Source organism: Lepidochelys olivacea (genome assembly GCF_965140295.1).
Source record: "Lepidochelys olivacea isolate rLepOli2 genome assembly, chromosome: 27".
NCBI lineage: Eukaryota > Metazoa > Chordata > Testudines > Cheloniidae > Lepidochelys > Lepidochelys olivacea.
In genome coordinates this window covers 14,315,528-14,332,018 of record NC_140437.1, presented here as the reverse complement: position 1 = coordinate 14,332,018, position 16,491 = coordinate 14,315,528, and the positions used below count along the sequence as shown (strand labels likewise).

Below are 16,491 nucleotides of genomic sequence, written 5' to 3'. Positions count from 1 at the left end.
TAAGCCCCACCCCCTCTAGCCCATGGCCCTGATAGGCCCCACCCCCTTCTAGCCCCCCCTCAGCTCCCCAGCAGCCCCGGATGGCTCCGCCCCCCGCTAGCCCCTGGCCCTGATGGCCCCTCCCCCTCGGGAACTTCTGCTGACGGCCCCGGCCTCTCCATCCGCTTCTCTGGGCCGCCCTTGCCCAGCCCGGCCAAACGGGCCAATCGGCGCGCGGCGCCGGAGCCCCGCTCAGCCAATGGCCGCGCGTGCGGCGGCGCCGGCGCCGGCCCAATGAGCGCCGGGCGTGCGGGGCGCTGCCAGCCAATGAGTCTGTGCAGCGGCGCGGCGCGGGCCCGGCTCAGCCATATCCCTCCGCCCGCGCGGCTGCCCGGCCCCTTCCCCCCCCGCTCCGCCTAGTCGGTGCGCGCGCTCCCCCACCCGCGCGGCCCTTTCTCCCTCCGCCGCCCGCCCGCCCCGGGGTCCCCCACGCACCAGGAGCCGAGAGCGCGAGCGAGCGAGCGGGACCCCGCCCCGTGCCGGAGACGCGCCGCCGCCATGGAGCTCATCACGATCCTGGAGAAGACGGTCTCGCCGGGTAGGGGCCAGCACGTGGGGGAGGGCCCGGGGAGCGGCCGGGCGGCGGCGGCGGCGGCCGCCGCCGAGCCCCGGGAGGGCGCGGCCGGACCTGAGGGGGTGGCCGGGCCTGGCGGCGGGAGGCCGGGCTGGGAGGCGGGCTCCGGGCGAGGCCGGGCGTGGGGCCTGCCCCGGCTGGCGGCGGGGGGCGAAGCCGGCCCTGCAGCGGGGCTTGGGGAGCGGGAGGGGGGGCCCGAGGCCGGGCGCTGGATGAGGGCGGAGGCCGGGCGGAGGCGCTAGGCCGCGGGGAGCCCGTTCGCCCCGCGCCGGGCCGGGGGGAGAGGAGCGGGGGGAGGGGCGGGCTCGGGCAGTGACTGACTCCGGCTCCCCCCCCCACCCCGCAGACCGCTCCGAGCTGGAGGCGGCGCAGAAGTTCCTGGAGCAGGCGGCGATCGAGAACCTGGTGAGCGCCGCGGGGCGGCGGGGTCCCGCGGGCGGGGAGCGCCCCGCCCTGCCCCGCGCAGGCCGAACCGCCATCAAGGGCGCAGCCCAACTTGCCGGCTGCCAGCCGGGGCGGCGGCCGGCCAATGGTGACGCGCCCGGGAGCCGCGCCGGCCAATGGGGGCGCGGAGCCGGGGCGCGGGGGAGGGCGGTAGGCTGCGCGGCGCTGCGTGTGCCGCGACGGGGCCTGCGCTCCATGTGGGGAGACCGGGCTGCGTAGGGTGCGCCCGGAAGAGGCCCTGGAGCTGGGACACCCCCCCCCCCCACCCCCAGCCACCTCCCTGTAGGCCCTTCACTTCCCCTCTGTTCCCCCCGCCCCAGGCAGAACCTGATCCTTCATCCTGCCCCCTTTATCTTGTGCCTGCCATGCTGGGCCTTTACCCTTCTCTGCCTGCTCTCAATCTCCCCTCCCCCCCATTGCTCTCATGGGCCGGTACATTCCTTCTTCCCTTTGCCAGGCCTTCTGATTGTCTCATTCTTGGCCCCTTCGTTTTCCTCTTTCCTCTTCCAGTGTTTGGATCCTGTTTACCTTTCATCCTAGCCCCCTTTACTCTTAATTGGACCCTCACTCTCTTCTGAACTAGGCGCTTCTCCCCTCACTTCCCCTCCCCCCCCCCGTCCCCTCCCACTTGTCTGTGGCCCAGATAAGGTGGAGGTAGGGGATGAAGGTGTTAACACTGTTGGGGTCCACTGCCCTGGGTGGAGCTAGAGCAGATTTAGAATGCATTTAAGGGAAACGAAAGGCTCCGGGTCACTTTGTTCCAGAGGGAAAGGGTACTCAAAAATCTGCAAATGACACACTGCCATTAGTGTGTTATGAACTCTTAGTATCGTCTACACATGCACATACTAAAATCAAGGGAGGATTAAGTTAAAAATATGTCCTACCGTTAATGTATGTTGTGTGTGTAATCAAGGCACAACATTACAACCATTACTCTACAATAAGGGTGCATGGATCTTATTCTTAGAATTGCTATTCTGCTTTCATCCTGGAGGCAATCTCTGGTTCTTTGTGTGAGTGATTAAATATGAGTGAATTATTGCATTCCTCTTTGCTGCTGTGAAGGTTAGTTGGCACTGACTTGTCTGATGGATTGGAGGTAAAAAAAAATTGGGTGTTCAATTTTTTGGCAAGCATATACATTCTTTCCTCTCCACCAGCATAAATTGACAGCCTATGCAGGTTATTTGTATGTAATTTAATGTTAAAGGCTTGTGAAATCTGGTAATCAAAGTTGCTTACCGTTTCACATTAGCTCCAATTCTCTGGCTAACTGTTTAATGAATCATTGCCCTCCAGTGAAACTCGAGTTTTTTCTGCCCTTACTTTGGGGCTCTTGCTGAGTCTTCCTGCAATGCTTCTGTGTGTGGAAGCTGTGAGTACACCCCAATTGGGTTTGGGTTTGCAGTCTAGAAAAATTAAATAAGAAATTCTAAATTAGAATTGTGATTTTTGGGCCTAGAATGAATAAAGCTATTGTCAGTAGTTTTAAAAAAAAAAAACAGCACCTAACCATTTGAGGGAGGCAGGTGAGAGAAAATAAAGAACTGGTGACTGCTGGCTACTCTTACCTTTAGTGGATTTTCCTGGCATAGTCTTCATCAGATATATGGCATTTGGGGAGTTGAGCCCACTGTTTCCCCTCAAGGGATGTGTCCTTGCAACACTTTCACTTTCTATCCCAAAAACATTCCTTTCCTGAAAGCTTCCCCCATTTTTAATTTAATCCAGGCTTGCAAAATTTTGTGTCTCAAATATTAATACATTTTTGATGGATAAGTAAACGTAGCTTTTTCATTATGGTAAAAGGTGAACAAGTAGATTTCTTGCCTTGGGCATTGCATTTTTCAGGATATTTTTGCAAGACTGATTTAGCTTAAAATGGTGGTTTTAAACTATATATTTGTTTACAAACTCTGCAGTTTGGGTGTTAAAACAGATTCTTTGATAGCTTATTTAACTTTTTTAGGGGATATTTTGGACCATGAAGAACACACGTTCCTCTGTCCTCACTACCTGCTTAAAAATGGCTGCATAGCTACTTTTAGGTAGTCTTTCTTAGGCCCTGGTTTCCACTAGAAATTTTGTTTGTATTAACTATGAGTGCAGTTGCACCAATTTAAAAGATTGGTTAAATGCTAGTATAAAGTAGAGAAAACCATTTCAGAAAGGCTTGATTCCACCATGTCTGAATCACTTTGGTATGAATTGATATTGAAACCAGTGCAGCTGCACCGAAAAACACATACACAATTTTTAGTGGAGACAAGGCTTTGGTCAGTCTTCGCACAAGAGTCGCACTAATGGAGCTCTTTCTCCATACCACACAAAGCAGAAACGTATCACGTGTCAAGCTGTCAAATTGCGAGTAGTCCAAATCCTAAAGACTTTTTCACTTGTTACCAAAACCAAACAGTACAAATGCAGGTATTGATAAACATACGTTAAATAGCCCTGCAAAAATGATATCTTTGACATTAGAGAAATTGTGTAATAAACTTACTCTTACAGAAATATTTTACTGTATATAAAGCACCTGATTTGAGCTTTTAAAAGCATTAAAAAAATTCCAAAAGGAAACTGGCTTGGTGCTCCCCTTGGAAAAAAGAAATATTTTTTTATTCGATGTGACATTTAAATTCATCTTAGTTTTAAGAACACAGACAGTCCTGGGTGATATAGGCCTTGGAATAGGACCTGAGTGCTTTATTTAAAGGCCTACTTTAAACAGACAATAGGATTGTGAAAGGTATCTGAGTGTCTCAAGTAGTCTGAAAAAAATCCAACAAAGTCACATCTAGTTAGATTGCTTTCCGGTAGTTCTAATTAGAATCTTAACGTTCGTAATCTTGGTATAAAATACAGTCATTGTATGGTAGCAGCAGTATGCTATTGGTCAGATACTTTCCAAATTGTCCAAAGAGTTTTGCTCTTGTTTGGTTGGGTAAAAATTTAATTCTCTTTAGTTAGAAAAACCTAATGGATCGGATTCAGATTAAGAGCAGATTATGTGTTTGTATCCATTGATAAACAAGTTTTCTTCTCCTGACCCAGCCCACTTTCCTTGTGGAACTGTCCAGAGTGCTGGCAAATCCAGGGAACAGCCAGGTTGCCAGAGTTGCAGCTGGTTTACAGATCAAGAACTCTTTGACGTCTAAGGACCCAGATATCAAGGCCCAGTACCAACAGAGATGGCTTGCAATCGATGCCAATGCTCGCAGGGAAGTCAAGAACTATGTAAGTAACTTCTGTACTTCAGTGAATTCCATTTTTGTCCATTCACTTCCAAACAGCTTATCACTTTTCCCACAATATGGCTGAGTAACGAACATTTGACTTATTTCTCACTGTTAGAAAAATTGTTACTTTTCTTACCATTATGGAACAATGAACCTCATTTGTACTTAATACTTTATGTTGCTTTAGCACCTTTAATCTGAGGAGCTGTTTCACAAGCATTAAATTGCAGAACACATCTGAGAGGTAGCTAAAGGATAGGAGAGGGAACAAGTTCACCAACTCTGTAATGCAGCTATCTCTGGGGTAGAACACAGCACTGTGGGGTTTTTTAATTTCTCGTAATCCGAGGTCTAGGGCTGTGTTGCTTTAGTTCAGGGGTTCTCAAACTGTGATATGTGTACCCCTGGGGGGGGTACATGAGACCTCTCTGGGGGGTTCGTGGGAGAGACTGTGTAATGGTGGATTTTATTTATTGCATTTTCATAATAGGCTGCATAGATGAAGCTTTAAAACTCTGGGGGAATTTGCGTTATAAAATACGGTAGTTAATTTATTTCAAGATAGACCAATGAGAACACAGAGACACTGACGTACAGAGCACTCAACTCCAAACACCATACACCACAGGTTCAGTTGCCCAGCAACTGTCCAGTCTAACTGAGCTCGGAATTTAGTCAGGGTTGTTTTGGGGTTTTTCCCCAGTTGTATATGTCCACTGTAACTATCTCTGTATGTAACAGTAAAATATGGGCAAATGGCTAAAGAACAGGTGGTGTTAGGAAGAACACACAATGCATCAGTGATGAGAATGGTGGGGGTATGTGGGCATCTGGTAGATCTGGAACAGGGTATTTCCATAAGAAAAGTTGGGGAACCTCTGCTTTAGTTATTCCTCTCCAGTCTTTGCAGCCTGGTAAGTACTCTTCCCAATCTCGTCGTTGCCGGATGTGTAAAATATGTGGCAAATGTCTACTTCTGATGCTTAAATAAGCAATGTAGGATAGTGCTTAGGGAAGAATAATATGTCCAGCACCCATTAAGATAACGTTAGAGGGTAGGTTTTTCCACCTCTGTTCTGCTACTAGTTTTTCTCTTCCTTACCATGGAAAAAAAGGTGGGATTTGCTGTTGGAGCATGGTGCTTGAAGGAAAAGTTATAGGTGAGGTTTTGGGGCAAAAACTGAGACTGCTTTTGTATTGTGTTAAAGCATTCTTCAGAAGCACATGAATAGCCAGATAGAAAGATTTCTGAATGGTGAACTGTGATTCCAGACTTTTTGGAGGATATAGTTTTCATCACTAGTAATTTACAGATGCATTGGGATTTGATTTTTATTCTTCATACTTGAACAATTTCTTCAATTTTTTTTTTAACCGTGTTAATTGTAGCTTCCATTGTGAAGTCTCTGAGACAGGGACAGTCTTTCTGTGTGTACGCTGGGCCTAGCACACTGTGGGTGTTTACAGAATACAGTTAAAATAGTTACCTAAATTCCAGGTGCTGAAAGCTACCGCTAAGTTTTGTAAAGATGTGGAGTGTCTTTGTGATTTGTCAAGCTAAAAGCTATGACCTTTGTCAGAGGAGATGGCAAGAGATTTTAGCTGTGCTAGCAAGTGGTTAGCATGAAGAGACATAATGCTGGCCTGGCAATAATGACTTTCCAACAAATAACTGCTATATTCTTTAATGACAATGGGTCATTTGCTGTCAGCCAGAGTGTCCTTTGTGCTGGTTATCTTTTTGACTTTTGAAGATGTATGTGCACTTGGATCTATGCAGAACTTTATAGTGGGTACATTCTGGATGCAAATGGACTACCCATTCTGCATAATCATTTGTCTCGGATAATTGGTGTCTTTGAATGTTTAACACTTACGTAGTGTTCTCCAGAGTAAGGTTGGATGATTAGATATTGTGTGATAATTTAACTTTTTTCAGTTATTACTTTCAATGGGAGGGGAAGGGGGTAATGCTGTTTTGATGTTTTTGACTTCAGTTGTCAAATGTGTGTCAGGAAATTTAGTAGCTTTTGTTTCTGGTAATAGTATAGTTACAAAATAACAGATCCCTAGTTTAGGAGCTGCAGTGTTGTAGTATATTGAAGGAAACTCATCAGTTTCATTTGCTTTTAATACTGTCCCTCCAAAGAATTAAAGTAATAATCGTTTACTTATTGTCATTGGATCATCTGGTGCAAGTGATCTACTGAGAGAACTTTTTGAGTTAAGATTCCTGATGACTAGCTCTTTCTTAAAAACTTGGAGAATATTCTTATTTGCACTACCCTTTTTCCTGTTTAGAAGTTAAGTGGGAGTTGTGACAGGGCAATTTCCTGTGATATCTTTGGGAGATCTTATTGAACTAAACTTAAATAGCTTTGGAGTCCATTGTATTATGAATGAAAAGTGTATATATTATTGTGAGATTATATGTAACTTATCTGGGGAGGAGACTTGGCCAATGTAAAACCGGAGAAGTGTCAAAGTATTATTTTAAACAATATGCCAGATAAGAAGGAACTTGGGGACAAACAAAATTAAATAGGTTTCCTAGGAGACACCGGGATTGGGTGGGGAAGGGGTGAATGCAAGTTCCCACCTCCAGACCCAACCTTTTGAAGCTACACCCTGAAAAGAACCATTATCTGACTGATAACATGTTCATGGTCTCTAAAGATCAAAGACCCAAGCTGTATATAAAAAAAGATTGAGTTATGAATATGCTTGTTCTGGGCTAAAAGCTGGTAAACCCTTAATAGGATTTAAAGGGCTGATTGCCTGCCAGACCCTTGTTGGAGTTGGGGCGGCGGGGGTGGGGTCATTTCTGGTAAGCTTATTAGCGTATGTGTGGGTTTTTACTGTTTTTAATGTATTTTCTCTGTAATGCTTTCACTTTAAGAATAAATGTACTTGCTTAGAGAGGGCACTGTGGTAACTTAAAACTGGGCAATTACAAAGCCTTTGGAGTGAAAGCAACGTGCAGATGCTGACCAATTAAGGCAGATTGGTTTGCTGGGAAATTCTCAGTTTAGACTGGGGACTGTACAGCATGGAAGAACACTGATCAGGATGGAGAAAGATGCCTCTCCATCCAAGCGAGATGATGGCTGGGAGCCAAAAACCTAATAGTGGATGCATTTGCTGGATCACAGGGGGGGTGCAGTTGACCTAAACTGTGACAGGAATGTGTTGACCAATTGCTACTGTCTGATTATCAGTAGCCTAATGTGAAATGAGTTGGTGTATCAGTCGCATTTGGCTCCAGCTGGTATTGTGAATACCAAAGATTGAATGGCCATGGAAGCTTTTCCCCTATTCCTAAAGGTCAACTAAGACAATAGTGGTAGGTTGCTTGGGAGAACCTTGCAATACCACCAACATTGCTGTACCTATTGTATGGATAAATGGAAGATCTAAGTATCCAAGGCTGAGTGCCTGCAATTAGTAGAATTTTTTTTTAAAAAAATGGAAGTTATTTGTTGAAGTGGAGAGTACAAAATGTCTTCGCTGCTGAACAAAGACTAGAAGGACTGTTCAGCAAGTCAACCAGTTAGAATAAGCAGAAAGGTCACAATAATTTGTGCCATACTAGTCAGCCAGAAGCAGTTCAGTGCTTCCTATTGGGACAGTTTGACTTAGAGATTCAACTGTAACAGAAATTTAAAATATTATTCACCCCCACTCAAAAATAATCTTCTCATAAGCTGTCCAGTTATATTTTTGATTTGGAATGCCATTTATCCAATTTTTTTGTGATTAATTTTTATTCGTTTTCATAATACAGAGGTAAATGACTCCCAGCATATATATGTTTACCAAATGCTGCCCATTTCCCAGGATATCCAATGCAGTTATTCAGCTTTACAACTCATCAAAGCTGCAAGACCAGGCGATAGAGAATCGGACAATATTACACAGGCATAACATGTTAGGGCGGGGGGGAGTAACAATTTAAAAAAACTTACATACACAGGCAAAACAAGGAAGGAGAGGGTGGAGGGGTGGGAAGTTGGAGCGGAAAAAGCCGAGAGGTCAGGTAGAATGGAAGTTTAGCGTTGTTTGAGCTATCTCAGCATTCTTTGTCAAGTGTATCAAGAAATGGGGTCCAAATTGCTTCAAATTAATGTAATTCTTCTCTTAAGTTGAAAAGCTTTCTTTTGCTGATGATTTTTCTGATTTATAATCTTATAGAAGAAAAAGGGGAATTGTTCCCTTCCTGTTTCATTGCATATGGGCACTCTTCACAGAAAATGAAGGGTGCCTTTGCGAAATGTATGGAATCATGCAGACAAATCCTGCTGCCTGGAGGGGATAAACAACTACCTTGTTAATATAAGGGCAAACTCATTTCAGATGCTGGGGTTATATGCTTGTTTGTAGAGAGAGAGAGACAGAAAATCTACCTGTTTTAATCCATGTTTGTGGGTAAAAATAAAATTGATCAGCTAACTCATGCTAGTTAAATTTGCTGTACTCTCTCCCTCCCTTCCCTTCCCTTAAAGTAGAGATCTTTGATTCCAATCTTCTTATGTTGGGTCTCTGATATCAAATAATCAAAGTGTAGACTATGAAATTGATTTGGAAATATCTGACTAAATTGCTGATGTTTTCTCCACAGGTGTTGCAGACATTGGGTACGGAAACATACAGGCCCAGCTCAGCCTCACAGTGTGTGGCTGGCATTGCTTGTGCCGAGATTCCCATGAACCAGTGGCCTGAACTCATTCCTCAGCTGGTAGCTAACGTTACAAATCAGCATAGCACTGAACACATGAAAGAGTCAACGTTGGAGGCGATTGGTTACATCTGTCAGGATATTGTAAGTGCGTTCTCTTGAATATATGGTATGCAGTGTCTTTTCTCACCCTTTCTCCCTTCTAAACTTGTTTTCTCTAGACAGTTATTTGCAGTCAACTGCAACAAACCCGTATAGGCTGTTTTGTTGCCTGCAGGTTGAGGATGTCTATACTAAGAGTTAGGCAGCAGAATGATTCCCCACAAAACCCACGGATGAGACCAAAGTACAGAGTGGCATCTGAAGGAAGAATTGACCTGGTTTCACGACATAAATCCAGGTCATCTTTACTAAAGTGCAGATTTAATCATGGAGTGTGCATGGTGTTCAGCCTGTGGAGATGGGTGCCATTTTCAGAACCCAGTTAAATGTCCTGATGAGTAAAATTATTACAACTAAGTGGTAAATGCTTACTGAGGTTGTCTCTGGGGACTCGAAAGTCTAAATTATTTCATTATATCATGGGCTAGGTATCTTCTATATATTGACCAAAATATTTTGCTCTGTACAGCACCTTCCTGCCAAGGACCTTAAGAAAACAGCGGTCACAATTTTTGTGAACAACTTGTTTTTAGTATCAAACTGTGTTGTGTATATAGGACAAGTGGCTGATCTGAACTGCACTTAAAAACCCTGTGTTCTGACCTAAGGCTGAAAACAAAAACTGGCTTCCTGCCTGTTTCTGTGTAAATGCCATTGAATGGTTGTTTTGCCCCTTATTACACTTTGGAAAGAGTACAGATGTGCTCCTTCTGAAGTGTAAAGTGCAGTGCATCTAGTTCATCAGAGCCAGAGAAGTTTATAAAAGCAGTGCTCTAGTCAGGCAAATTTTCTGCGTGATGGCTTTCACAAGGAAAGCAGGAGGTCCGCTTTCACTTTTCAGTCTATGGTCAAACATCTTGTCAGTCAGTGTGTAATAGGATAAACATGTTTTCCCCTTCTACTGCTATTCATGCAGCAAGTGGGATATTTTAGGTGGTGTCCCTTTTACAGGAGAAAGGATGGAATATTGGAATCAAAGTTTGGGAAGCTTCCGTGGTAGACGGAGAGGTCTGAAGAACGTGTAATGACTGCAGAAGGCGGGTCCCCTCCTTGAAGAGGAGAGAGACAGGGAGCAGGCAGTGAGGGAAGCCTCATAGGGTAAAGTGAAGAAACAGTATCAGAAGTGTCAGTGAGGACAGGGAGTGGAAGAAACCAACAAAAATAAGGCAGGAGGAGAGACCAGAGGAAAAACAGATTTTGAAAGCGACCTGAAAAGATAAGTGTGCCTCTTGCTGCACTGAGTGTCTGAAGGGTTTGAGTTGCTGCCTGACTGATTTGAATTGAAAACTAAAAATTTTTTCAGTAATAAGTTCTGGGGCAAGTAAACAGGCTTGGGAGGGAAAATACGGATACTGAGATACGTAAAATGAGGAGGTGATTCAAAGTTGCAATCACTACTACTAGAATAGCGGGGCTTCAGGTCAACCATTGTCAGTTACAAATACACCCAGGATTTCTAAGTGCATGTCAGCCGTTGTCTGGAAGACAGCAAGTAATTAAGCTTCACTAATCCATAGTGGATTTTTTGATTGTCCTGGATTGCTGAACAGAATTTTTCCTAACAGGAGTCCCTTCTACACTGTTTTGTATTGTGCCTCAATGTGATATTGATAAATCCTAACACAATAGTTTAGGGACCCTTGGGATCTTGCATTCCAGGTACTCATTTTTTCCTGTGGTGTAAGTGATGGTGTTCTGTATTCATCATTTAGTCCCTCCAACCCTGAATGATTAACCTCTACTACCTCTTTTGGTTATAGCTGTCCATCCTTGCATGATCCACTGGCAGTATACCAAACGTGGGCCTATTAGTGACCACTGATACATGCCTCTCTGCTCAAACGGTAATAGAGTGGAAATTGGCAGTTGTTTGACCTCACTATAACATAGCTGAATGAGGCAGTCTGAGGCTTGCTGACTTGAAGCACAGTGGTAATATTTAATATTTATTTTTAATATTTGGCACTAGCGATTCAAACTCTGGAATGCATATGCTGTTCAGGTGCAGCAGACTGTGCTCTCTTTGTTAAGGGTGCACTGCCTCGGAGTCACAGTGAGGTGTTAAGTTGCTCATATTTGACTCCTGGCGTTTCTAGTGAACAAAAGGCCTTATGGCCTTAAAGGACTTGAATTTCCTCTGGCTGTAGAATTCACTGCCAAACCGTACTGGGGTGGGGGGGCTTGATGCATAGGGGAGCAGGCACCTGAAAAGCAGAGAAGCAAGCTGCTAGCCATCAGAACTTCGCCACTATTTATTCCTTGTTTCAGGACCCAGAGCAGCTTCAGGACAAATCCAATGAAATTCTCACAGCCATTATCCAAGGGATGCGAAAGGAAGAGCCCAGTAACAATGTGAAGCTAGCAGCTACTAATGCACTCTTAAACTCTTTGGAATTCACCAAAGCAAACTTTGACAAAGAGGTGAGTAAAGGAAGCAACGGAATTCTGGGTGCAAAAGGCAAGGAGTGAATCCATGGTCTGTGATGAGAAATCGTGCACCACGCTGAATTTTGCTTGATGCGTAATTCCACTGGAGCTGAGACTTGGGTTCTTGTCTGTAAAATTAAAGTTTTAAAGGCTGCTGTGATGCAGAAATACTGTGGAAGTGTTTGGAGAAGACTTATAAAATGAAAAGGGAGCATCACTAGCTTTTTTGGCTAAATATGGACTGAACTTAGAGCTTAGCCTGTTACACACGCTGTGTCCTAATCAAACACTCTGCAATGTTGTTGTAGCCCAAGGGTAAGTCTACACTACATAATTCATTCAATCTAAGTTACTTGGACATCAGTAATTAAATCACTTTTGCATGTCCACGCTACGCTCCTTGTATCAGCGGTGCGTGTCCTCACCAGGAGCACATCCACCAATTTAACTGCCAGGGTGGAGCGTTGTGGGACAGCGTCTGAAGGGCAACAACGGTCAGTGTAAACAACAGTGTCTATGTTGACACTGTTGACCTAACTACAGCCATTAAAGCACTACCCCTCTCACGGAGGTGGAGTTAAGTCAGTGTAGTGGGCGAGTTTTATCGGTGAGAGCTACATTTTTAGTGTAGATGCTTACAGAGGTCAACATAAGATGTCTTACATCGACCTAACTCTATAGTGTAGACCATGGCTAAGCATGGATCAGCATTTCCTTTCTAGTGGTGTGGCAGCAATCTAGCTTTTTGACTCTACCTCTGAAATTGTGTGCCCTAATTGGGGGAGGTGGCATTAAAGTAGAGACCTCTGCTAGCATTCTGAGGTCAGTACACCCCTCGTGTTCCTACCATAGAGATTTCATAGAAAATGGAACTAGTAATTAAAGTTGGGATGCTCTCTTAATAAAAGCTTTTCCCTAGTCAACCGTTCAGCGGTTGTTGATTTCAGTTGGTGCCTTAACGTTTGAGCTGGTTGAGTAATCCATTCAGCTTGCATTTGTAGTGGACTTCTGCCCTCTAAATGGGCCTGGGAGTAGTAAATAGAATGTTAAATTATTGTATTCCCGATCTCCTCTTAACCTCCCAGAAAATTAGTGTCCCAGCTAAATCGGCTTTTGACATCCCTTGTAATAATTGCTGGAATAAATCTAGGGGATGACCATAGCTTTTTTTTTTGTAGAACTTACTTTCCCTAGTGCTGTGACCTTCTTTTTTTGGGAGGGGGATTAGAGCAATGTACCTACTTGCATGTGACATTCAAATTTGGGATTCACAATTGCAGTGGCCGCTTATCATTTGGAAGTAATTATGAAAACGCTGTGTGGCGAGTGGCTGCCTATATCCTTCCTAGCTCTTGTAGCAATGTAATGTTGGTGGCAATAATTGCTGAGACGATCAGGTGCTCTCTGAGCCAAAGAATTAAAATATAATCCTGTTTGGAAGATTTTTAAACCCTTTTGCATAATTACACTTCTAATTCTTTTTCATTTGCAGTCTGAAAGGCACTTTATTATGCAAGTAGTTTGTGAAGCAACGCAATGTCCAGATACAAGGGTAAGTGATAATATAACATCTTGAACTGTCTGTCGCTGCACCATCCAGTGACCTCTAGAATTTTAAATCTTATATTTAAAGAAATAGTGCTATATGAATAAGTGTATAAACTCGTTTTAATTGGGCTGTGGAATAATTTTAATCACTAATAATTTGCCTTGATATTTGCTTCCCTTTGTTTTAGTCGTGTTCTGTTTGGCTACAAACATGCTAATATTGAGTATTAGTCTCTGAAAAGAGTGTTTGTGATGGTTGCATGAATTCTGCTTCGAGAGTAACGTTTTCTTGACGTGCTCAGAAAAATGACCCGCTTCCTTCTCTGACAGGTACGAGTGGCTGCCTTACAGAACTTGGTGAAGATAATGTCCCTTTATTATCAGTATATGGAGACATATATGGGTCCTGCTCTTTTTGCCGTGAGTACTGTAAATCAAAAATGGAATAGTGGCTTAACTCCAGTGTGCTCATGCTTACAATCCGAGGGACAGGAACCAAGAAAATTGCTCCCCTGTGTCTCCCACTCCAACCCCTGCAGTGCAAGAACTGGAGAGGGAAGAGCAGCCTTCCGCTCATGTTCCCACACTCCCCAATCTGGAAAGAGGGCATCTTTCCTTCCTAGGGTGGGATAGAACCATTTATACATTACCATAATTTGCAGTTATAGTGACTTTCCTCCACAAAGAATGAATCCTTGTACGGACATCCTCTCCTGAAATTATATCTATTTAATTATATCAGTGTTGTAGTGGTCACATTTTACAGATTGAATTAGATGACATGCACCCAAGGTTTTGTAGTCACTGGCAGAGCTAGGAATAGAGCCCTGAACTCCTGATTCTTGGTCCCCCTACTTTAACTCCAAATGTATGGGAAATAGATTTTTTTTTTTTAATCTGAACATAAAAGCATCTCACCTCTTCACAGCAACGGTTGTCAGCTATGTTCATAGTGCCCCTCCCTCTGTGTTAAGTGGATTGTAAAATAACTAATCCCAAACATAGGTAATCTAAGAAACGTTCAGATACTCTTAGACATTCCTTATGCTTTCCCCATCCCTTTACACAGGACTGGATTTCTGCATGTTTGTTTAAAGTAGGACTTACCTGCCACTCCGCCTGTGTGAAGAGGAAATTGGTTTTCTGCCCCTTCCTCATTGGAATTTTCTTTTCCATTTCTTCTGTGTGGCAGTTGCTACTAGAGGATGGGTGGGCACTTAGCTTTTAAAAACTGCATATTCACAAATCACCTGGCAGTGCTGTAGTCACAGGGGACGGGACCTGGCACTTTTCATTGCCTGTTCTTTTACAGGCTTAGGGCACTAAAGGCTGAGTCTAAATATAAATGTGGTCTCTACGTTAGCTGCAGGCGTGCCTGCTTTTCATTTTAATTTCTAAAGCCCTTCTCTTCCTGAACAATTGCAGAATATTTCAACCTGGATGCTTATAGTACAACTATAATGCACCCACCTCTGGGACAGAGCACTGCAACTAACTAGCATATACAGTAGCATTACATAGTAGTGAAGGGGGAAACATCTGTTTTTACTAAAAAGCAAAAGAATCTTATATCCTGGCAGAGGACTCAGGACTTCTGACTTAGGTCTCAGTTAAAGAACCACATATTGTAGTTGGAACTATATTTTGAAGGGACAGTAAGCCTACATTAATTTCAGATAAATAATGGAATACACAAAATTCACAAACTTTGCCAATATCTCTAGATTTTTCCATCTCATAGGTCGCCTTCTGCCTCCACACCACCCTCTTATGTACCACTAAACCTGGGCAATACCTTCATAAGCAAGACATCCTGAATGTAAAAAACAGCAGGTCCCTATGCAAGAATTTCTAACAGTATCTTCTCTAGTTTTTGGTATAACCCTATCTTTTTTTTGTAAGGTCTCTCTACAAACACCCCTATTCCAATCAAATCCATGTAACCAATGACTGGAGTCGCATCTCTGTTTGTGCTTGGTACTGTGAACATTTGTGTCTAAGCAGTGTTCATGAGCAATTGGTTGCTATTCTGCAGTCCTTAAAGGCTATTCTCCCTATTGCCAAGTCGTACTCTCTTAAAATGTGGAGGTATTGTTTAGCAGCGGTCTCCACTTGGAACTTGTATTGGCATAGCTACATCTCTCTGGAGTGTAGATTTTTCACACCCCTGTAAGTCGTAGCTATATATACCTAACCTTCGGTATAGACAGGGCTAGTTCAACAAAAGAAGTTTTCTGTTGACCTAGCTACCGTCTCTTGGGGAGGTGGGTTATCTGTGCCCACGGGTGAACCTCTCCTGCTGGCATAGGTAGGGTCCACGCTGTAGCGTTTCACATGTAGACAAACCCTAAGAAAGACACGCTCTCTCGAGCTGTCTCTTGTGTCAGGACATCTAGGTTCCTGTACCATGCTGCCAATATGTGGCATCTGAATTACTTTCTCTAAAATGTCCCCTTTTTCTCTACCTCTCCTGTTTCTGAAGATCACAATTGAAGCAATGAAAAGTGACATTGACGAGGTGGCTCTGCAGGGAATAGAATTCTGGTCAAACGTCTGTGATGAGGAAATGGATCTGGCTATTGAAGCATCTGAGGTGAGCTTGGAATTGGTGTTTTGTGGAGGTCAGTGTTAGGTGAGTAAAACAGGCAACTGTTGTTTCGAAACATTGAAAAGGAGGGACTGAACCAGGTCTGGAAGCTCCTTTGTTCTTCCAAGGTGCGATTTTTTTTTTTTTTTTTTTTTAAATGAGAGAGCTGACTCTGAACCCTTGTGTAGCAGTCCTAGGTCCATGATGAGAGATCATGCACCACTCTGAGTATTAAGTGATGCATATCTATTATGGAAGCTGAGACTTGAGGCTGCATGGTATACAAGGCAGTATGCTGGCTTCACCCATTTCCGGCTGCTGTCTTTATGAAGAGCAATTCAGTAGCAAAATTTCTCATTCACTGGCTTAGACGGCTGGATGTCTGTCAGGGGTTTACAAGTAAAGTTTTGTATTTGCAAGTATCTCAAGTTTGTTTAGCAGCTGCAAAAGCTTTTTCCCAGCTCATTGTTTTTGGCCAATAACTTGCTCTGTCCTTGACAGGCTGCCCAAATATTTCTGGGTTTGAGTGCCTTGGAAATACTTACTACAGTTGAAGCACAAGTTGCAGGAGTGTTTCCATTCTTGAGTCCCTATAAGTTGCTTTTGTAAGTTCTCCAAATTTCTATCCATCAGGCTGAAATTCTTCAGGCTGAGTGGCTCTCTTGAGGTAAATTTTTTGGGAAAGCTGGAGCAAAATATTTCTGCTGTTCTGAGATGGGACTAGAACAGGACTTAGTTTGAGTGCCAGAGTGGCTGGGAATTGAAACTCAGCAGGGCTAAAGAGATGTCTTTG

General features: G+C 44.0%; 1 protein-coding gene across 2 annotated transcripts in view; it reads left to right on the top strand.

The window, feature by feature from the left end:
- Window positions 1-380: 380 nt before the first annotated feature.
- KPNB1 (karyopherin subunit beta 1) overlaps window positions 381-16,491 on the top strand; it is a gene marked incomplete at its 3' end in the record, with an annotated part of 35,051 nt that continues 18,940 nt past the window's right edge. The window contains exons 1-8 of one of the 2 annotated variants that reach the window (XM_084616062.1): window positions 381-577; window positions 960-1,018; window positions 4,115-4,297; window positions 8,918-9,118; window positions 11,405-11,557; window positions 13,056-13,115; window positions 13,442-13,531; window positions 15,594-15,704. In XM_084616062.1, coding sequence (XP_084472188.1) covers window positions 538-577; window positions 960-1,018; window positions 4,115-4,297; window positions 8,918-9,118; window positions 11,405-11,557; window positions 13,056-13,115; window positions 13,442-13,531; window positions 15,594-15,704 — 897 coding nt within the window. In that variant the 5' untranslated portion in view covers window positions 381-537. The remainder of the gene's footprint in view (window positions 578-959; window positions 1,019-4,114; window positions 4,298-8,917; window positions 9,119-11,404; window positions 11,558-13,055; window positions 13,116-13,441; window positions 13,532-15,593; window positions 15,705-16,491) is intronic. The other variant, XM_084616063.1, reaches the window with a different exon arrangement.